General features: G+C 36.4%; 1 protein-coding gene across 2 annotated transcripts in view; it reads left to right on the forward strand.

Moving 5' to 3' along the window:
• The window catches only part of LOC124613065 (broad-complex core protein isoforms 1/2/3/4/5-like), a 102744-nt gene that overhangs the window by 71009 nt on the left and 7887 nt on the right, over positions 1 to 23848 (forward strand). The window contains exon 6 of one of the 2 annotated variants that reach the window (XM_047141648.1): positions 1574 to 2069. The exons of the other annotated variant lie outside the window; for it this stretch is intronic. Within the exon in view, the coding sequence (XP_046997604.1) occupies positions 1574 to 1923 (350 nt within the window). The 3' untranslated portion in view covers positions 1924 to 2069. Of the gene's footprint in view, positions 1 to 1573; positions 2070 to 23848 lie in introns of those variants that run through there. 2 annotated transcript variants of the gene reach the window in all.

Raw genomic sequence — 23848 nt, forward strand, 5'->3', positions numbered from 1 at the left:
TGTAAGTTAGGGCTTTCATGATGCTGTTCTTTCAGTTTTTCATAGAAAGTAATGACTTAATTCAGCTACAGCCGATTAAGTTTGACCACTAAATGACTAGTACGTTTTGCAGTGATCAAATGAAATGTAGCTCAGTTGCAGAAGGAAACAATTATTAATAGTTGTATATCTTGGCAACAGTGCAATAAACTAACAATTGATAGTGTGTCCATGGTTACACTACACATAGACTACACAAGTAAATAAAAATTAAATTTGCAGCAGAAGTGAGACACACTGCATTCACGTGTCTAAGTGAATCACTTTTTGCATGACCTGATAGTAATACATTAAGTTTTTATTGAATTTCATTGTTTAATTAGATACCAGGAAATGCATATAATAAAAGATTGGTGGGTAGCATAAGTGAATCTAAACTTGTCACTTCATTAGAACTGTGTCTGTCTGTAGTCGTAGAACTTTTATGTTAAACTTATTTCATTTTGCAGAGCATGTGTAACGGCTTTTTTTTTTTCATCAAGTGTTGGTTTTTAGTGAGGTCTTTGTTATTCACTCATTCTTTATTTAAGTTTAATACTTACCTCATAAAAGTAGTTGTCACTCCATTTCATTTATGTTGTCTACTTTTAACATGTCTACATGGTCTAATGGTTGACCGTTTTTACAATTCCAGTATTTTTTAAAACTCTTTTAACTGATGGCACTGTTGACCGTAGTATTACTAAAAACTGAAAATTGTGAAAAGGTGTTTCTGGAATAGTAAATATAATTATGTGGGATTGTGTCTGTGTAAGGTGGAGAGCTGTGTGGACTAGTCCCTAGGTAAAGGAAGAGTGGGAGAAATAGTTGGATCCATAAACTGATGTGAAGCTAAATATAAGAAATCATACTGTAACGTATTTCCAAAAACTGGAATGCTGACCATAATGAACATGTATATTCTAAAAGATATATTGCTTGTTAAGACTATACCCTAATGTCTGTTCTGATTTGCATCAGTACAATACTAGAAATAAAGAAAAAAATACAGCAGCAGCTGGAGAACAGCACTCCATGAAGAGAGTCCACAGTGTGCGGGACTAAAATCAGTCATTGCATGGCAGGTATAGTTGACTTCCGACAGTGAAGATTTAAGTTTCAGTTTAAACTATTGCTTCAACAAAACCCTTTCTAGGCATTAGTTGAGTATCATAGCGACAGGCAGAACAAGAGGTGTTTTCAAAACAATATATCAATAGTAGCAGACCTTTTATGTGTAATCTTATCAGTCCAGTAAATCTCTCTCTCTCCACCTACTTCCCACTTCTACCCACCTGACACAACCTCTCACCCCAACACACTAGCTGAACTGCAATCCCAGCATTGTGTGTACAGCCACCACAGTGTAGTGCAGAAATATTGTGTGTGTGGTGGGGGGGGGGGGGGGGGCACATGCTCAGCCTTTGCTGATTTGTTCATATGTAATTAATCATTCGATGGTGAATAAAGTATTATTATTATTTTCAAAATGCTTTAATTTCTAATGGAGTCAGTGCATTTTTTGTAACAGTCAGTGCAAATTTTAACTTTTCAGGCAACAGTCAGAGTTCACCATTACTTCAGACTCCAAGTGCTTCCTTTAGTCTCACTGGTCGTCCATTTCGTCACCGTGTTATGTGGAATCCTGATCAATTACGGAAACTTGAAGAGTGGTATAATGCAGAACGTTATCCCAGTGGTCAAACTATGATAGAATATGCAAACTTTCTAGCTTCTATGAACCCCAGTGAAGCAGTTCCTTGTCGACAGAATGTTGACTATTGGTTTCAAAACAGAAGACGAAGAGACACACACCCAGAAGTCGTTCAGCAAAGAGAGAAAAAGAAACTGTCCAAAAACATGTGGATGGTACGCGAACTGGGAGGTCAGAATGGTATGTCATAGAAGGGATGTTGCTCATAGGCCATTTGTGTCACTCACATATCGAGGAAATGGAGCACATTGACTGTATGTATTCCAGACATTGCAGCCTACAATTATGAGACTTCCATGAGAGTAACAGAGAAAGATATTCTTATGGTACCCATACTAGTTTTAGAAATGGTTATACTGCTTAAATAATTTTGTGCATGTTTTAGCAGTTACCAGATTAAAGTTACTAGCAATTAAGGTAAATGAAAACTGCCATAATCTTTTACATTTTATAAAAAAAATTTATAGTTTGGACAAGAGCCACATTATTGGTGGAACTGTGGGTATACTTATGTGTAACATAATTGCTTAAAATCAGTGATTTCACTATTAACTACTGTAAAGTGTGTGTTTGTGTGTGTGTGTGTGTGTGTGTGTGTGTGTGTGTGTGTGTATGAAGCACGCAGACAAAACAGAATGTGTGCTAGTTTCTGAGGCATTACTCAATGGTTAGTTATGCTAATGATAGGAGTAGCAACTACAGTCATCAGTGACATTAAAGGAAATTTAACTTTATTTTATTTATGCAAATACATGGTTAATGAACCCAGGTTGGTCCACAAATCAAGCCAGCTAAATAATGAGGAATGTCCTTTCTTGACTGTTCTCTAGTTCTCATTTAGTGCTTAACAGCACAAAACCATCCGGAGGAATCTCAGTTCAGTAAGCATGTAAGGAAATTTATTTCAATAGGTCTAGTCCATTTTCAGTTACTCATCTCTGTCATCATCTCATTGAAGAATTCAAAGCTATCAGTATCACTGCTATATTTATAAAATGCCTGTCCAGAACTGACTGCAGTCAGAATTTTAACAAACACACACACTCAGAACTTAGACATTCATTTACTTATTACTTGTGACATTACATCTTTTTACTTAAATCATCAGTGTCTAAAGGAATATCATTCCATATAATGATAGAGCAAATGCTCTTAAAAGATACTGTTTGTTACAATTAACATTGAGCTCTTTGTTTTGTTTTTGTTGTCCAAAATTTTTGTCTGTTATGTCATTTAAACTATTCACAACTTCACTTAATCTCAGAGGTCGCATTGTTTATAATCACTGGTACTTAAAAGTTTTAGAGTCAACTGGTAACATATTTTTGAAGATTCTGAAAAACTTTAGAAGTCTTTTATAATCATGAAGTAGTTGACTCTTCTAAATATACCATTGACCACACCATTCACTTAGATTTAAATGAATGGTATGTATGGAAAAAGAAGTGGGATTTGTGTTTCCAATTTTTGTCTATAAGCCATTCATACTTAGGAACACACTGATGTTACATCTCCATTTACTCCAAATCCATACTCTGTAAACTCCAATGAAGTGTTTCCCTTTGCATGACTCCTGTATGAAGCACTGAAAGAATATCTTCATGGCATAAGATTTTGGAGAGAATCTTTCACTATTAGTTTGATGATTGAAATGTGTGCCATATCTGTGTAATGCAGTCATAGGCTTATACCACATGTTGTGTATAATAAATTTATCACATTTCTGCATCATATACCAGTAATATCAAATGTGTACACACTGCTTTGGAAAAGTGGTTCAAATATTGGTTGTATACTCAAGCTGATTCAAAAAAATACAGCTTAATTTCCATATTTTGTCTTCTATTCTAATTAAATCCTTTTCTGTTCAAGAAACACTTAAAAGTGCATGAGAAATCTATACCTTGTGATTCTGTCAGTATTTATACTTTTGCCCCAACATCAGGGTATCAGGACAATTTTAGGTATTGGTGTTGATACCAAATATCATATGAAATCTGGTCTTGGAATGTCCCTCTTCGTATTCCTGTCCATGCATATCCTGAATATCTAATTGACAATCTAGCAAGAAATCATGTGTAGGATACTTTTCACCCTATTTTGTGAAAACAGATAAAACTAGAGAAAAAAAATTCCTTAACTGATTGACTGAAATTTTTAGTATTCACCAATCTAATTACAAATGTGATACTTTAGTGGGACTGACTTCTGCAATCAGGAGTCACTGAAAAATTGCTTATTCACCACTATCACCACCACCACCACCACCACTACTTCTAAACTACATTTTCTAGTACAGACCTACAGGATATAATAATTATATTATTATTTAGTGCCAATTTTGAAATGGATGTAATGTAATTTGAAGTGCATGCTCTAAATTGAGACATTTCCTTTAATGAATCCTGATTGTTTACTTTGTATAATTTATCACTGTATTCTTTATTGCTATACCTTGAAGGTTTATCACTTCCTCGTAAGAAACAGTACAGTTAAGGCAATTATTTCAATAAAAGCTTGCCATCCACTTCTTTCAGTGTTTATTCCGTGTCATTTGTCCAGCTCTTGTCAATGCTGGTTTTAAGTTGAACTACTTTGCAGAGCACATATGTTTCATATCATGGTTAGTTGTTATCCAATGGGTGTCACAGAATTCATGCAAGAAATATTTTGATGGGGAACACACCTTTATTATTAAAATAGTAATTTTTTATTGATTAGTAAAATATACATTACAGGGTTATGAATTGGGTAGCATATTAGGTCTCCAAGGCACTGCCGGCACATACATTTTCGATGAAATTTTCCATCGCCTTTCCGAATAAATGTGGTTGAATTTAGTTGATACAGCTCTCGATTTCCTCCTTCAAGTCATGGAACTCATGAGCTTGTTGACATAAAACTTAGACTTCAAAGCACTCCAGAGAAAAAAATCAAAATGTGTTAAATCACTTGATCTGGGCAGCCAATTCTGATCACCAAAATGGGGAAATTATATGATCAGGAAATGACTCGTGGAGTAAATGAATTGTTTCTCAGGCTGTATGGCATGTGGCTCTGGCTTGTTGAAATGACACATCATCCACATCCATATTGCAGTTTAGGCATAAGAAACTGAATTATCTTGCCATAGTAACAAGCTTCATGCTGTTGCACAACCAGCTGCATTTTCAGAGAAGTAGGTTCTGATGAGGCCTCAAGCCGAAAATCCACACCAAACAGTGACACATTGTGGATGCACTTGTTTCTCAACAGTTACTCATGGATTTTCTGAACCCCAATGTGACAGTTTTGTTGATTAAGAAAACCATTAAGATGAAAATGAGCCTCATCGCTGAAGATGATATTGTTCAGAAAATCAGCATCCACCAATTTTTGTAAAGTAATCAATTCAGTAAATTCTGTTTGCTGTGCGTGGTCAGTAGGCTTCAGTTCATGAGCCAGTTGAACTTTGTAACCATGTAGTGCGTAATACCTCCAGTATGTGTGTGTGTGGGGCGTAACTAGCCTGTGACACCATGAGTAAGTGACACCACGTGGCAGATCTATCAGTGTGATTTGGTCTACGTTACCTTTGATTGTTCTTCCAATATGGTCGGAGCCTTTGAGTTTTTGTTCTTGGTATCCAGACAGTCCATACCATGGCCATGCATGAACTTGTTGTTCTTGACTTCGTGTCCAGGCAGGATGATACTGTAAGTGTGTCTCACTACTCCCACTACGTGATGAACACGTCTTCAACAATAATCTTCTGAATTGTATCAACTAATTACATCAGTTACAAAGAAAGATCCAAATATTGGTAAATCACACATCGATCAATACATCTGATTGCATCAAACTCACTTAAAGGTCTGAGATTTACAGTCTTGATTCGTCTTGGGTGTTTACATTGTAGTGTGTCCTTTTTCCCTGGGGTGTTCATGACACCTTGGGGCTAATCAAGGCCTAAACATCCACGTCCAGCAAGTGCGACTGCACTCACCATCCTGTGCCTTTCCTCTGCTGTGTTATGTCATTGCATACACACCATCTGCACAGATCAGGGTATGCACAGTGGATTTTTTCCACTGCATAAAATGTTTATAATCTTTCACCAGCATGAGCATCCTCAGTGGAACAAAGGTCATTCTCACAGATAACCCATGTTACACTACACTAGATGCAAATCTTTCAGGATAATATGCTGTAGAGTTTCTCAAAATGTCCAAGTCTTAACCATGGCGCCTGATTGATGATCCTGGACTCACAGCCACACTCTCATGAACATCTGTTTGAAGGATTGCCAGAGTGTTTAAGGTCACTAATTGATCCAGACTCCCTAAGTTTTTTAATTAATATCTTCATGGTTGATGAAGTTTGATCACTATTCTGATCATACTTTGTATGAAAATTTTGAATCATAGCTGCCAGACCTTCATTATTTTTAAAATATTGCTCAACACTGAAAACACATTGCTCTTTTGGTAGAGCACAATGTTTAATAACCCTACCTATTATGGCCCCCAGCCATTGGCAAAGCGGCACAGAATTCAAATCTTGCGTGAATTTTTGACACACGTGTTGCCAGCCTGAACACCCGTAGTCAGCTGTCTGTTTATCTAGATTTTAAACAGACTGTGACAGTAACAGAAACATATATTGACATTTAAGAGTGGAGGATCAACCCTAAACCATTCTAATCCATCAAATTGGACTGTAAATTTCAGTGACACATGCCTTGTACATCAACTCTACTTTACCACATATTACTTAGTGCTGCTTTCCTTGAAATAGCATTTTCTTCCATTACTCACTGTATTATTTCCTTCATTCTGCGCTTTCTGCAATTCAAAAGTGACATTTACACAGCAGCTTAGAGTACCTCATTGACTCTGTAGTGCCAGTCATCACAAATAATTCTCATGTTTTAATTAATTGTGTTTGGTTTCACTCCTTCTCTCTTCTTCTTATAGTAATAAAATTCCGTATATTAGTGACTACTGCACTACTTCTTCTTCTCTCGTTTTTCATCGTATCATTATTTCACAAAATTATCTTTACAACCGCTATGTGAATCTCAATCAGGGTTGCACTTATCTCGTATGTAGTATATATTAGTCTCCTTTTTCTTCTTTTCTTTCCCCCCCCCCCCCCCAACCCCCCTCCCTCACCTCCAGATGTAGGCACCTGCTTTCTTCTAACCTAATGGTTAAATATACCCACTATCCCACTTAACTGTTGTACTACTATCTTTATGTTCGTGAATATACACATTTTAGTCCTTTTGAATGCCACAAATTAGAAATTCATATTTTCAAGAACTTTTTTGAATGCACTTCCATATTCTATTTGCAACAACAGAACAGGCTTCAGAAGTCTTGAGTGTACTGATCGTCTTGATCAGCCATCTCATGAAAAAATTTAATGGTATGAACCACTACCTTGTGTGACAGTTGGCCTAAACCATCAAGAGTTTGGATCTAGTCACAATGTATTACTTGTGAAGAATCTTTCTCTATATTCCTGGTTTCTAGATTAATGTAAAATTCATTTATATCTTTATCCTCAGTAACTCCCTTTTGCAAGAAATCTGTTGTTTCAAGTGATGATCCTAGTGTCAGCTTTTCTCGTCTTCTGTGTCTACCATCTTAATTATGTCATTTATCGGTATGTCATATATAGATATTTTACACACATCTTCACTTTCATTTATTTGAATCTTGTTCATGGAGAATTTGATGAACATCACTGGTTTCTTTCTCTGTTATCACCTCAATATTCTAAAAATTAGATTCATGTTATACTAAATCACTTGTTAAATCACTTTCCAATTTATTCTTGCTGCTAAATCTTTGAGCAGGAACAAAGCATTCACTTCATTGTCAAGTTGATCTGCTGTGTTGCAAAATGTTTATGCTTCTTTAATCTTTTTTATGAATTTGCTGTCACACACAGCAATTGTTCTTATCAATTCAGCCTCCGCAGATACAGTTGCAGTACTGACTACACAGCACTGAATCTACGTTTTGGAACAAGAACAACTAAACTACTAAAATTTGTTTTAATCTCATTAATGTATTGTTGTTGTTGTGGTCTTCAGTCCTGAGACTGGTTTGATGCAGCTCTCCATGCTACTCTATCCTGTGCAAGCTTTTTCATCTCCCAGTACCTACTGCAACCTACATCCTTCTGAATCTGCTTAGTGTATTCATCTCTTGGTCTCCCTCTACGATCTACAGGCTACAACCCTGTCTTACTCCCTTCCCAACCACTGCTTCCCTTTCATGTCCCTCGACTCTTATAACTGCCATCTGGTTTCTGTACAAATTGTAAATAGCCTTTCGCTCCCTGTATTTTACCCCTGCCACCTTTAGAATTTGAAAGAGAGTATTCCAGTCAACATTGTCAAAAGCTTTCTCTAAGTCTACAAATGCTAGAAACGTAGGTTTGCCTTTCCTTAATCTTTCTTCTAAGATAAGTCGTAAGGTCAGTATTGCCTCACGTGTTCCAGTGTTTCTACGGAATCCAAACTGATCTTCCCCGAGGTTGGCTTCTACCAGTTTTTCCATTCGTCTGTAAAGAATTAGTGTTAGTATTTTGCAGCTGTGACTTATTAAGCTGATAGTTCGGTAATTTTCACATCTGTCAACATTTGTATATGTATACATTTTATTTCAAAATGTATACATTAATGTATACATTTTGAAATAAATATGCCCCTGAATCAAAGCAGTCTTTGAACTAATGTTTCGCAAACAAACTTCACAGTGGTTATCTCCAATGCAAGATAACTGGCACTCTGGCCATTTGTCCATCTGTTCCCGCCATCCTTGTTACTGTGTCAGGTTTGTTAACACGGTGTGGCATAGTGGCATAAAATTCCACCAGGATTTAATTTGTTCCCAGCAATCCATGATGTTATGCTTGCCTCTCTGTCAGTATTGACTAAAAAAACCTAATCCCCTTTAAAGTTTGCTACTTTAACTAGTAATGTTGATACTTTATTTCTCATAGTCCTTTCTTCTTTGTTTTAAGAATGCACATGTACCATCATCATCACTATTCAAACTATTAGTAATTCTTTAAACATTAACCTATTTTTGTCACTTTGATGTAACAGTTTTCTTGTTATTTATTTAGACATTACCCTGTTATTTATTTAGACATTACATTTAATTAAGTAATTGTTGTTCTTCTTACCAGTTCTTCCAATCCATCATACTCTGACTCCATTTAGGAAGTGACAGAACACATCAGTCTGGTGGGCTTCCCAGTAGGTTTACATAAGTATGGAGCTTGGTTTAAATAACACTGTACAAAATTTCTAAAGCCACCTCAGCTGTCATTATAGCACATTACTCCTAACAGTTCCAGTAGAAATGTTCTCCGAGTGTTACTAGAACTTAGCTTTAAAAGCCCACATGAGCTTCTCTAATGTTGAAAATTTAACATTGCTGGTTAGGCTGCATGGTTTCTGTAGATGGCTGACAGTGGATCTAATGCTTCTGTTTGAGTCTTAAAAAGCTTGAACTTAAACAGTTCCAAAAATAACACAAGCTATAATTTATCAACGAAAATAATCAGTTTCTTAAAATATAATACAATTAGATTGATAAAAAAATCTACTCACCAAGTGGTAGCACAAGGAAACACAAATAAAAGTTCAGGAAATGTGCAAACTTTCGGAGCCACTGGCTCCTTCTGGCAGAAGAGTTGAAGAGAAAGGAAGAGGGATGTAGAAACAAGGCTGGTGAGGTTTAGGAAATGGGGAGAGTTATGGGAAAGTCACCCAGAGCCATGGGTCAAGGGAGACTTACAGGCAGATCAGTAGGATAAACTAATTGTTGGGGACTGCACCAGATGAGATTTGAAAACTTGAAAGCTTAAAGGTGGAAGACGGGGGTAATAAGCAATACAGAGATTACTGAAAAAACATCGGGCAAGCATTAACAAGAGCTGAGAGCTAAGTGCATTATACATATGGAAGCAGGAAAAGCAGACAGGTCAGTAAACAAAACATATAGAAAACTAAAAGAGAATGAAGAAAATCCCCTTTAGTTTTCTGTATGTATTATTTTCTGGCTTGTCTGTTTTTCCCATCCCCTACCTCTCCCACATATAATGCACTTAGCTTTCCACACTTGTTACATCTTGCCCAATGTTTTGTCAGTAATCTCTGTCTTGCTTATTACCCTGTCTTCCACCTTTAAGATCTCAAGTTTTCAGGTCTCAACTGGTGCAGCCCCAACAGTCTGTCTTTCCTTCTCATCCCGTCTGGTTAGCCTCCTTGACACAGGGTTCTAGATGACATTTACGCAACTCTAGCCGTTTCCTAAACCTCACCAGTCCTTTTCCTTCATCGCTCTTACTTCCCCTTCAACCTCTCTGCCAGAAGGAGCCAGTGGCTCCGAAAGCTTGCACATTTTCTTAGCTTTTACATGTGTTTTCTCCTGATGCCAGTTGGTGAGTAGATTTTTTTATCTGTCTGATTACGTTACTTAAAAGTTATAATTTCCTGTTTTAGTTTGAAATGTCTTAAATTAACAGCTCTGTTTTTTCATATTTTCCAGAGTTCTCCCACTCAATTCATATTGTTATCATTCTTGTCAATACCTATAAAAAGGTTATTTGGATAAAATATATTGAAACAGTTCATATCACAGCTACTGATCAAATATTTATTAGAAGTTGTATCTTGTGTTTAATATTTTTCAATGAAACATTCACTTCTTATCAGGAAAATAGAATTAACATAGCTGGGAACATGAACCTTTAACAAGTTACTGAAAGTGGTTGTCAAATGTAGATTTCAGACAATAAAATGATTAGAAATATAATTGAACAAAAAGATTGAAAATGGGCAATTGAATGGTTCTGTTGTTTCGTGAAACATTTGATTTACAGTCACTTGTTACAGTCATTTGGCTTTCTCATAACTTTATTTACTGGTTTGGACATGTGTGTAAATTATTAAAATTAATGAGAACAATATTACTTATCCCAACTTTGTGATATTACATAATGCCTCAAGTCAGTGGATACTAACAGCAGTGCTAAATTTTATTGGTTGCCTACTCAAATGTATACTGAATAATTCATATCAACAAAACATAGAGATGTGTCCTTCTACCCAATCCGTGACCATTACTGGTGGCAGTGACCAGTTCTAGTGTCTTTAGTTGGGTTGATATTTCCAGCTGTAGTTACATACACTGTGAAAGGCTCCTCACATAAGCCTTACGGATATTTTAAACAGAGAATATGACAATGATTTATGCACTAAATGCATCAAATCATTTCCAATAAATTTTGGCTCATGTTGTAAATAACATTTTAACATTATTTTTATTATCTGCTTCAAATCGCACTAACATAATTTGTGATTTTTTTTCTTCTGTATGTCGACATTCTCAGAGGCTGAGTAAAATACTTGGCACTAGAAATGTGATAAAATAACTTCAAACAATTTTTACTTTGGCGTTTCTGCCATTGCCACTTCTTACATTTTATTTTTTTACTGTTCATTAATGTTGCTGTCGTTTATTAATGTTCTTTATTCTACTCCTGTCTTACTGTAATTGTTTCTTCCGTCTAGGCTTTGGTGGAAATATTTTTGTTGGTTTACACAGTCAAGCTGTTGTTAAAGTGCTTAGATGCAGTTTTCCAAACTTTGCACTTCACCAGTCACCGATATGACTGTGATAGTGTTTTTTCTGCTATTTTACCAGAAATGAAAGAAATAAAACACACATGGCTGTCTTAAATATCTTTTTATTCAGTTGCAGAGATTGTCCCATTGAAAAAGATGTTAAATAGTACTAGTCCTGACAGAAATGACACATGCACAGCTTTTCTGCTCTTTGTGCAGGATTTCTAAGTTAGTACTCATAAACTGTTTTGTTTGATAAGGCACATCCAGCAAACAAAGTGTGTGTTTTAATGTGATTTGATGTTGGTGATGCAAGTTGACAGCCATTGATTTTATTGCTTTAGAAAATTGTGTCTCATACTGAAAAATGAATAATTAAATGAACAGAAGTTATTCAATCCCAGTTTCTGGACTTCAAAATCTTGATATATTTGGAAGAGTCCTGATTTTGGATTAATTAATATTTTGGACATGTCATCAAGTACTAAGAAAGGGTAATGCAGCAAAGAGTACATTTTGACCCTTCACTATTAAAAGTTGTAAATTCAGAATATCACGTGTAGTGTCCAGTTAAGAAAAGGTTATGTGCTAGTCAGTACACCTGTGGTTACATGTCGTTATTAATAATGTAAAAAACCTAGATTCAGGAAGTTAGCATTGTCAGAATTTCTGAAGCTGTTTACTGGAAAATTAATGTGCACAGAAAAAGATTATACAAACATGAGATGGCCACTTCTGAATTACCCTCAGAAAAGTTGTTAATGCTCAGAGAAGTAAACAGCAATCACCATAAGTTACAATTCAGGTTTTTTGTATAATGAACCACTAAAAGAGATACTTTTACTGTTTTATTTATTTGCCTGTTTCAGGAATAATAATTGTGACTTCTTGCTGTGATGTAGAAAGAGTCAGTTTTACAATTATCATACATTTTCTCACTGAAAAATTACAGCAACTTGCTGACTATTTGCATTACCTGAAGCTCCTGCCTCCATCCATCCATATCTCTCTCTCTCTCTCTCTCTCTCTCTCTCTCTCTCTCTCTCTCTCTCTCGCACACACACACACACCATATATTATCACTCATACAGAAATTATTGTGTGGAATAGGATTTGTCAAACATATGTGATTGCAGGTTGTGTTTAAAGTTGCCCCCTTTTTCTTAATGGCAGCTGTTAATGATACTGAATGTTATTGCTTTGACATTTAAGTTTTTAAAACTGTCCCATTTAATTTTATGTCTTTTGTAAAGAATATGGCAGTGCAACGCGTCCATTGATGTATCTTATACACAGTTGTCTAGTCCTTCGAGACATCAGTGGTAATTGGGACAAAGAACAATGGGTAAAAGTGTCAGTTACTCATTCAGAAAACATGCCGTTATTATAATGCCATACAGCAAAAAGATAATACAATGTCCATAAAGTGAGGAGCAATGAATGGATTTGAAGAAATAGTGTGCATAGCTCCTTTGAGATTGTGAAATTTTACACTGCATACTTAGTTTGCTATTTAGTGTTCATTCATGCACAAACAGGTTGATGTCTTTGGATAAGCGATATTCTACAGATATATTAGATAGGGATCCTCATTGTGCCAAAAATAGCGAGAATATTAAGGATATTATGTGATAATGAATGGCCGGAGAAACTGGGTTATTACCGGGCTAAGTGTCTGTAGATGATATACTGGTAAAATTTTCAAATATTTCGCATTTTTTCTATTGGAATGTTACACAAAAATAAATTCTTAGACACTAGGGTGTCAATTTTTTTCAAAGGGTCAGTATTTTGAACAAAATAATACTGTAATTTCCAACAGTTGTTAAAGCAGTTCCATCAGTAATAAATATTCACTATTGATGCAGTGGTAGCCAATGTTATAAGAATACAGTGCACATATTCAGGAATCCATATTAAAAGTGAAGAATTAATAAACCATAATTTTGGTATTTTGTTGCTAGGAAACATGTGCGTTGTAGAAATGAATTACTGCACTATCCAGATGTTATCAGAACAGAATAATCATTCATAGTTGATATACTGTATGAAATTCAAAGTTGAGTGTTTCTTCAAGTGTGGGAGCTTGAATATTTAAAAAGTTGATTCCACTGTGTGAAGTGTAGCAGAAGATTATACTCCTATCAGATGCACTCTTGCATTTTTCAGTGTGAGGAAAGTGATATGCCAGAGCTATTATTAAAATTTACAGACGCAAAAGTACACCGTGCTGCAGTATACAATCATGTCATGCAATCATTCTCTTGCAGTGCAGTTACAAAGACTGATTCATATCTAATACTCAAATTATCATTTTCTACCAAGTGAGAGTCTCTAGAGACAGAATGTTTGAAGATAGGGTTTCAACACCGAGGTATCTTTGTTAGTATAATATGCATTAAATGATAGTTTCTGTGCTCACAGCACCAAGATGTGGCTCTATGTTCGTAAACATTGCTCCTACAAAAGAAGTAACTAGAAGTATTGTTAATATGGGGTCTTGAGTATTCTGTGTACAGAGAAAAAGTGTACAGTAGTTTTGTAGATGAATGTGCGACACAAAAAACCTTGCAGTTGAGTTTTAAAACTGTGTAATTCCTTTATTCTCAGGAATCAATATAAAAACATTAACTATTCAAATTATTACAAAAAGTGGAATGACAACTCTTACACGTGTACTCCTTGATACTCCTGAGTTCATTTTTACTGTTGCTAAACATATTTTTCCAGTGAAAAGTATGTATGTATAATTTGTAAAAAAAAATGAATGAAGTATTGTAAAATAACTCTTCTATGTCTAATATCAGAACACATTTCCATCAATAAGGAATTATTTTTATGAACAGTAAACTATAAAGTAATAGTTACAGAATCTCGCCTTTTGGCACATGTTTTGTTGTATCTGTAGGACTTTTTGTTGTTTGAAGTTTATGTGAAAAAACAAATAGGTCCACACGACTTCATATGCGCTACTGTGAAATTCATTAATGTCTTGCAAGTGGGCAAATTCTTGTCATAAATTAACAGGAATGTTTTCCTTTCTTGTGAGGAATTAAATATAGTGTATTTTCAGCATTACTCAAAGTACAATGGGAAGTCACCATCCCATCTTTAGTGAAAAATCAGATGCTGGACAGCCAGTTGTGCTGAAATTGGGTAATAGCTCTTCTTCAGTGAAAGTGTTAAAAGGTGAATAATATTTGCCAGTGGACATATTTTGTTACCAAATTTCAGAGTGCAAGATTATACAGTTTATTGTTGTCAAGGAAGAAGACCCCCGTGCTTCCCATCTGCAATAACAATAATAATAAAAAAAGCAGTTATGTGAAAACTTTGTAATGTCCCTGAAATTCAGCATCATCACAGCCGAACTTCAGTGGAATCAGTATATTTTCCTGTTGATCTTTTATGATGTGCTAATTCCTAGTGTAATTACAGTCTGATTTATTTTCATATTATCAGAAAATTCCTTTTGATTGTGCATAAATTTCCAGATTACTGTGCGTAATGGCAATCCAACATTGCAGTTTTTCCTCCTCCTCCTCCTCCTCCTAGTTCATTCTTTATTTGTGGTTTTTCCCCAATGTCTTGATGAATTGAGACTCATTTGTTGAAACGTTTGCTTTTTACTTGACTTCTGTAGTTAATGAGTGTAAACTCACACCAGCAGTTACATACAGTGGAGTTCTTGTCATGTACCAATGTACCAACATTTTGGAAAAATTTAAAACTTTTTTTTCTTGTCAAATCCCTTTTAAGTTATTGATAAACATGACCACCTTACGTGAATGAACAGGAACAAAAGCCTCCATATATAATGCAGCAAAAGTGTGGGTTCACCCTGAAATTACAAATGTTTGCTGAAGCTGTAGATGAGCTCTGAACTTAATTTTCCTAGTCCGCTTTAGTTAAATTCTTCGTGGTGCATTGGAGTTACATTTATGTTCTCTCTAGTAGCCTGCTAAAAAGTTGTACATCACATTTCCTTATTCTTATGATTCTGTAGTATGCATACACCTAAATATTTTCCTTTTACATTACTTTTTATTTTACATACTATAATTCGACTTTGAATAAGTTGTTTTCTCATTCATAGTGTTTGATGTGCACTTACTTTTATACTATGTTTGTATTTGATACTAAGTTTGTGTGATAGTCTTAAGTAATAATGGAAGAGTGAGTGAAAGAGTGTTTCCCAGTGTCGCATATGTTAAAATACTGCTCAGTATTTGCATAGAGTGTTGTATGATGTGTACACCAAAAAATTAATACTGCTGACAGTGTATTGACATAAACCAACAAAGTACCTGATACATTCTGGAATGACTGTGTGGTTGCATTTTGAAGTAAATGTTTGTGTGTACAAAATGAAGATTTCAAAGAATTTGCATGTTTGTTTTTACATTTGTGTGCTTTTTATAGTTATTTCCAGTGAAGCAAATTATGTATTTTCGATTACAGAGTAGATGAACTCACAGACAATATGTATTTTATACCAAGCCGAAAAGCAAGAGAATAAAATTTCTAATTTTCACCTTCTAAAGGTGGTGATCCTGAATGTTACACAACATTGCTCGTGGCACTATTTTATTATTTCCTCAAGGAGTAGTACAAAAGCTACCAGTATTTAAGTGATTAAATAGTATAAATGTATTACATTAATAATACTGATTCAGCTGTCAACTTGAGCTTATGAGTTAAAAATGGTTAAATGTGAAAGAAGTTGAGTCGTCATGCCTTGATCAAAACCTACAGTAGGAAGGAAGAATGTCATTTATTTCTTGTGATGTAGTTGTGGATGTATCCTTATGTCACAAATATTCCATAACTACAATTACAGTTTAAACAATTTAAGTTGGTGATAACTTAGTCCTCTTCCTCACTTTAATAAGGAAATAAAACAGGATTCCTGCCTCAGTTTTTTATTCTATCAGCAAATTGACCCATCACATACTATAAGTACATGAAAATACATGTAGCTAAAGTAAAAGCCTCAGCTTGAAATATTTGAAATGTAAGGAAGATGATTTATGTATAGTTGTATCATTCATTTGTAATGTTAAATTTTATACCTAAGAATAATAATTCAATGCTGCTACATAATGTCAGTGTTGATAGAAGTGAGACTCAAGTTTCTAAACTGTAGATATGATTAGTAAAATATTTTCTTTTTGTAGTTGTGTTGTATTTATTTTTGTGTTTGGACTGACTTCATGTATCAGATCCAGAAACACTGTGTTTTTAAGGAACTGAACTGCTAGTATACGACATTTGTATATCCTAAAGAAATACAAGAAAATATAAAAATATTGTGTTTCTGTATGCAGTCTTATTTTTCTTGTTGCTAGTTGTTTCAAAAACAAAAATACTTCATGTCTTCTACACTTCCTGACGTTTCCCATTGCACACTGTTAGTCTACCGTAACACATGGTCACTTGTAAAAAAGAAGACTATTTAATTAGTTACAAGTAATTGTAGAAAGGTGCTGTGCTGTCACACTTCATGTCAAGTCAGTGATGATAGATGATTTGACATTTGTAAAAAGAGCTGTAAAACTTATCAAGAGTCACTGTCAGGTAAAACATATTATCAAGAACATTCATGACAAAATATTTCGTGTGTTTGTCCAGCTGGTGACCCAGTAGAGCCTGTCACACAGGAAATTCAGTCAAAATGTTTCAATTGCACTGGATGTATTACAAGGTGTTTGTATTAATTAATAGCGAGATGTACAAATAAATTTTAACAGTAAAATACCCACAAACAGCAGACTGGTGCCAAACAGTTTGGACAGGTCTATTGCTCCATTACATATGTAACTAAAGCTGTGCTCATTGCACTCGTCAGATTTCTGGGCTACGCACTTACACTCAGGTGACAAAAGTCATTGCAATAGTGATATGCCCAACTACACATGTGTGGTAGTATCACATACACAAGATATAAAAGGCAATGCACTGACAGAGCTGTCATTTTTACTCGTGATTTGCATGAAAAGGTTTCCTATGTGATTATCTCCACACGATGGTAATTAACAGACTTTGAATGTGGAATGACAGTTGGAGTTAGATGCATGGGATATTCCATTTCAGAAGTCATTAGCGAATTCAATATTCCGAGGTCCACGGGGTCAAGAGTGTACCAACAATACCACATTTCAGGCAATACTTCTCACTACGGACAAAGCAGCGGCATTTGCGTTGAGTTGTCAGTGTTAACAGACAAGCAATGTTGCATAAAATAATTGCAGAAATCACTATGGGATGTACAGTGAATGTATCCTTCAGGACAGTGTGGCAAAATTTGGCTTCAGATGACTAACACAAATGCCATTGCCAACAGCACAAAATCACCTGCAGCACCTCTCCTAGGCTCGTGGCAGTATTGGATGGAGCCTAGACAACTGTAAAAGTGTGGTCTGGTCAGATGAGACTTGATTTCAGCCATTAGGAGCTGATGGTAGGGTTCAAGCATGGCACAGAGCCCACGAAGCCATGGACCCAAGTTGTCAACAAGGCACTATGCAAGCTGATGGTGGCCCCATAATGGTGTGGGCTGTGTTTACATCAAATGGACTGCACCCGCCGGATGTTCAACTACTTGTAGACCATTTGCAGCCATTCAAGGATGTCATGTTCCCAGACAATGATGGAATTTTTATGGATGACTATGTACCATGTCACTGAGCCACAATCGTTCACAATTGGTTTGAAGAACATTTTGAACAGTTCAAGTGAATGGTGTGGCCACCCAGTTCACCCAACATGAATCCCATCAAACATTAATGGAACATAATTGAGAGGTAATTTGTGCATAAAATCACGCTCTGGTCACACTTTTGCAATTATGGACACTTGTAGAAGCACCATGGCCAATACTTCTGCAGGGGACTTACAATGACTTGTTGAGTCCATGCCACGTCCAGTTGCTGCACTATGCCAAGTAAAAGGAGCTTCAACACAATATTAGGAGATATCTCATGACTTTTGGCACCTGTGTATTTACCAGCCAGTAACAAAACAGTCATCAAACTTCTTCCAGTGAACATTTTCCGAAGTGCTGCTGGTGCTCCTCTGTGTTGTTCCATAGTGTGCCCTATTTGGCTGGTGTAAGATTATCTACACACACAGAGTATTTTGTGAACTTCAAGTATTCTTAGCCCAACCACTCTTGTTCTGGTTTCAGAAGTGTCCACATTTTAAGGGCAGTCCAGAAGACTGTTTCCATGTTGTCTCTTATCAGAAGCCAGTCATACCAGACACAGAAACAGACACAGAATGAAAGAAATGCTTCTCATCTGTCTTCTTATCCTCCTCTTCATTGTTATTGTATTTTCTACTTGATATCAGTTTATTTATTTGGTGACAGTTGTAGCCATTCTTTCTGAACATCTTGCATTAGTAGCTCTGCTCATGAGGGATTTGTCATCGTTTTTACCTCCATAGTCAAATAGAGGTGGTTGTTGAGATGTTCCAGGAAGTTTTCAAGTTATTTATGGTCACAGGGTCACATGACAAACATGTTGTCAGTGTATCAAAACAAACAAGAGTTTGATGGGTCTTTGTCTAAGGGATGTCTTCGAACTTCACCCAAGAATTAGAATATGAGGTAAACAGCACCACATCAGAGTTGACCATAATCTTACTCTCATTCAGCTTAAGACGCTTAATTTTTCTGAATTCTTAATATGACGAACATAGACATAAAGTGTGAGAAGAGTGGCCAAGTACTATGCCAGTTTGCGCCTGAGCAAACTGATAGTAGCCACAATAAGACGGAAGGGTGTCCAGGACTTGTGGGTCTCAGGTAGATTATAATCTGTTGGTAGGCAGTTTAATCATTGATGGAGGTAGAAGCCCACACTTTCTTCCAGTGGGTGTCCTTGTCCAGTAGTGCATGGACCTTTATCATATCATAGTTGTCATTGGGACAGCTCATTTCGAGACATATTTCATTTGCCATCTCACTTTGCATTTTGCTTTGTTCAGTGCCACTTATCATTTCACATACAGTGATATCCAGTGGTGATTGTGCACAGTCAAGTCATAAGTGCCGACATGGCACCCATTATTTATATTGAAGTAAAGTGGATGATAGCCCTCCCAGGGGACACCTTCAGTGCTAGGCGGGAGGGTTTGCGTGCCTCAGTGAAGTCAAGAGCCTCGCCAGCAGTAGCATAGCTACTAGCAGGGTCACCCAAGCCGGATTGGTTTCAACTGAGGAGCCAGACGAAGTGTGTCCCACAACATAGAGCAGGGCTCTGTAATTGTAGGGAAGCCAACCTCCGTAGGGGAGTAATCCCTAAAGAAATCCAGGTCCTTGAAGATGGCAGTTGGGCTTGTGGCCGATAGCCCCGACCTGTAAAAATGACATATCACGGAACCTCAACAACAGCCTCGGATGATGGACGAGACACAAAAAACATGACCTCGGCAAAGAAAAAGGGCAAAAGATTTGGCAATAGTAACATGGAATGTTTGAACAATGTTGAAAGCTGGAAAAACGAAAGAAATAGCTGATGAATCATGAAGTTCAAGTACAATGTTGTAGAGCTACAAGAAATAAAATGGCAAAGACAAGGAGATATAGATATGTCCCAGTATTCTCTGCTGTATAGTGGACAAGACAGAAGAAGAGGACAAGCTGGAACAGGATTCATAATAACAAAGGAGGTTGGTAAAAGTGTTTTGGAATTTGAATCCATAAATGAAAGGCTTAGCAGACTGAGAGTGAAAGGGAAATACAGAGATATAATGATTATAACAGTATAAGCACCAACAGAGGAAGCAGAAGAAAAACCAAGGAAAAGTTTTATGAAGATCTAGAAAAGGCATGCAGTAAAGTACAAAAGTATGATCTGTTTTTAGTTATGGGAGATTTTAATCCACAGGTTGGGCAAAGCAAATATGGAAGAGTATCTGGGAGATACACATTACATGAAGAAAGTAACGAGAATGGAGAAATGTTATGTCAGTTTGCTGCTAGAAATAATCTAATCATCAGGAGCACATGTTCCCCACATAAAAGAATACATCTCGGAACATCGAAATCAAATGTAAGTGGAATAGTCAATCAGATAGACTATGTATTAGTAAAGGCATGACATGCCACATAAATTATCGATGTGAGGAGCTGCAGGGGCCCTAACTGTGACCCAGACCACTATGCTGTAAAAGCTGTAGTGAGAGGGAAACTATCTGTAACACCTAAACCTGGAATGGAGAAAAATACAAACTGGGACATAGAAAAACTGAATGACCCAGAAGTTGTGAAAGCATACCAAGCAAAAGTTAGATACACTGACTCTCAGCAAAGAAATTATGGGAATCCAAGAGAGATGGACTAAGATCCAGAAAGCACTGAAAGAGGCAGCAGAAGACGTAGTCGGGATGAGAAGATATGCACAAAATGTGTGGTTTGATGACAAATGCAGGGTAGTAATAGAACTTAAAAATGCAGCAAGACTGAGAATGTTACAGATAGAAACAAGAAGAAACATGGAGGTGTACAAAGAATTAAGATCCAATGCCAAAAGAATATGCAAGAAAAAGAAAAAGGAATGGCTGCAATCAAAGTTTAAAGAGGTAGAAGAATTAAAGGAACGGAATGAAGCAAAGAAAATCTATCATGCCATAGGAAAGATGAGAAAAAATTTTCAACCCAAACAAAATGCATGCAAAAACAAAAATGATGAGATAATAAGAGATGAACAAGAAATGTTGCAGAGGTGGGCAGAATACTTTGAAGATATGCTCAACAAAAATTCAGATCAGGCCCCAAGAGGTACACAAGAACAGGAAGAGAACACAGTGGCAAGAGAAATTGAAAGGTATGAGGCACAAAACCCAATAATGCTGGAAGTGGAAACAGTGATAAATAAACTAAACAGTGTACCCAGTAAAGATAGGATTGTGTCAGAACTAATAAAATCAAGGGGGAAACCTCTAAGACATGAAATATTTAAACTAATAAAGAACATATGGGTAAATGAAAGCCTGCTGCTGGAGTGGCATACTGGAATAATATGCCAAATATATAAGAAAGGAGAAAAGCTCAGTTGTGAAAACTATAGAGGCAGAACCCTACTGAATACAGTATATAAGATTTTCTCTGGAGTGCTGAACGAAAGAATAAAGAAGTGCGCCAAAAAGATACTCGGAGAATACCAATGTGGATTCCAACCAAACAAAGGTATATCTGACCAGTTGTTTGTTGTTAGACAAATAATGGGAAAATTTTATGAATATAATATAGATCTCCACTTCCTGTTCATTGACTTTAAACAAGCTTTTGATAGTATTAATAGACCAGCATTGTATTAAGAGCTGAAAGAATTGGGCATCTGTGATAAACTGAGAAGGTTAATTGAGCTAAGAATGAAGGATACAAAAGTAAAATTTAATAACAGAATGACCAGGTAGTTCGACTTTAAGGATGAAGTGCAAGAAGGTGATGGCCTCTCTGCAGTCCTGTTTAACTTAGCACTGAATAGTATCATACAAAAAGTAGATAAAAGAGGAACAATAATGATGAAGTCCAGCCAGATATGCGCATATGTAGATGATATTGCGATCGTGGCAAGGGATGTAACATCGCTTAAAGAAATATATGTACAAATGGAATCAAAAAGAACAAGAATTGGACTTACTGTAAATGAAAGCAAGACAAAATATATGATTATGTCCAATTCTGAAGCTAGAAGAACACCACAGGACCTGAAGATCTCTGATAAATGTTCAAAGCTGTTAGATGGTTCCATTATGTAGGTGTCCTCCTAACCAATAATAATAGTATGAGAAAATGTATTAAAGAAAGGATTCAAGCAGAGAACAAAGCTTATTATGCAAACCTAAAGATATTCAAGAACTATCTAATTACAAGAACAACTAAATAGAGAGTATGCTATTCCCTTGTGCGACCCGTTGCCATATATGAATCAGAAACATGGTCACTGACAGAAGCAGACAGTAACAGCCTAAGGGCATTTGAAAGGAAAATCTTACGAAAAATCCATGGGCCTGGAGAGAGGCAGGAGGATGGAGAGTGAGATACAATGATGAAGTACAGGAGCTTATACAAGGGAAAGATATAGTGAAATTTATCAAATCTCAAAGAATACGTTGGTTAGGACACGTGGAGAGGATGACAGAAGACAGGACGCCCAAACGAATCATGAATGCCAGACTGTATTCCACCAGAAGGAAGGGCAGGGCAAGAGCTAGATCAGGGATTCCCGGCTTCCTAGGGGTCGACATAAACGAAAACTGATTTGGGGGGTCGACGAGGTCTAAAAATCGACCCCTATTAAATTAACACAAGTTCGTATTTAAAACTTTCAAGATAGGTAGGTACTGTATTGTTTACGTTGTGTTACGTGTACTAAGAATAATTAATATTTTTGTAGGAAATAGCATTGTTGTAGTAATGTAAAGTCTCAAGTTCGTACAAGATGAAAAACTCAGCAAATCTGTGTGGACAAGTTTGTGCAAGATAATGAGTTCGAGCGTACGTCTTTCAGGTGCGTTTTGACTTCCTCTCTATTTGACGCTTGCGCGATTTAACACGAACGAATTCATGATCAAGTCCAAACATGTTCCTGATATTTTAGTATTTTTCTATTTTGATGAGAAAATGAAGTCAACTTTACTCACTTAACCAAGTACAAAGTTTTCCAATTGGTACCTTAGTACCTAGGTATTTTGTATCAATAAGGAAAAACTAAAGATAGCCCCCCTTATTCATAATAGTCTGCTAACTTAAAGCATTGCTAATTCTCACTCTGTCTTCTTCTGTTGACCTAAGTCAGAATGAAAAATAACACTCTGTAGCAGCTGTTTTAAGTTAGCAGACCATTATGAATAAGGGGTTGATCTTAAAAGTAGGTAATTTGGCCATGGGGGTCTGAGGTAACAGTTCATTTTGGAAAAGGGGTCACTTGTCCAAAATAGTTAGGGGATCCCTGAGCTAGATGGATGGACAATGTGTTGGCTGACCTTGCCAAGATGGGGATCCGTGGATGGAAGAAAACAGGTGAGAACAGAGAGATATGGAGGAAGATTGTTGATGAGGCCAAGGGCTGTAGTGCCGAAGAAGAAGAGGAAGAAGAAGTTGATGACAGTGTGTTTGAAAGATGGTAAGCACCGTGTTCCTGTTGTGGAAGTTATCTAAACTCCCCATTCCCACAATTTGTTTCTGTAATTATGTTTGCTGGGAAATCGTGGCCATGCCTACCTGATCCCAGTTCAAGGCCATGAATGTCCTTGACTTCTGCAGATGGTGTGCCATAAGAACTCATCTGTTTACATCGAATAAGTGAAGCTGGTTTGACAAAAAGTCTTTCTGGGGGCAGCAGTATTGATGTAATGGGATATTATAGCAAATTGTGAAATTCTTTCCACATCATAACAGCATACCACTTCTTGATATGCAGTTTTCTCATGCACGGAATGTATGTTATGGCACATATCCTCCCCACAGAAGTACG

Source organism: Schistocerca americana, chromosome 4, assembly GCF_021461395.2.
Source record: "Schistocerca americana isolate TAMUIC-IGC-003095 chromosome 4, iqSchAmer2.1, whole genome shotgun sequence".
Taxonomy (NCBI): Eukaryota; Metazoa; Arthropoda; class Insecta; order Orthoptera; family Acrididae; genus Schistocerca; species Schistocerca americana.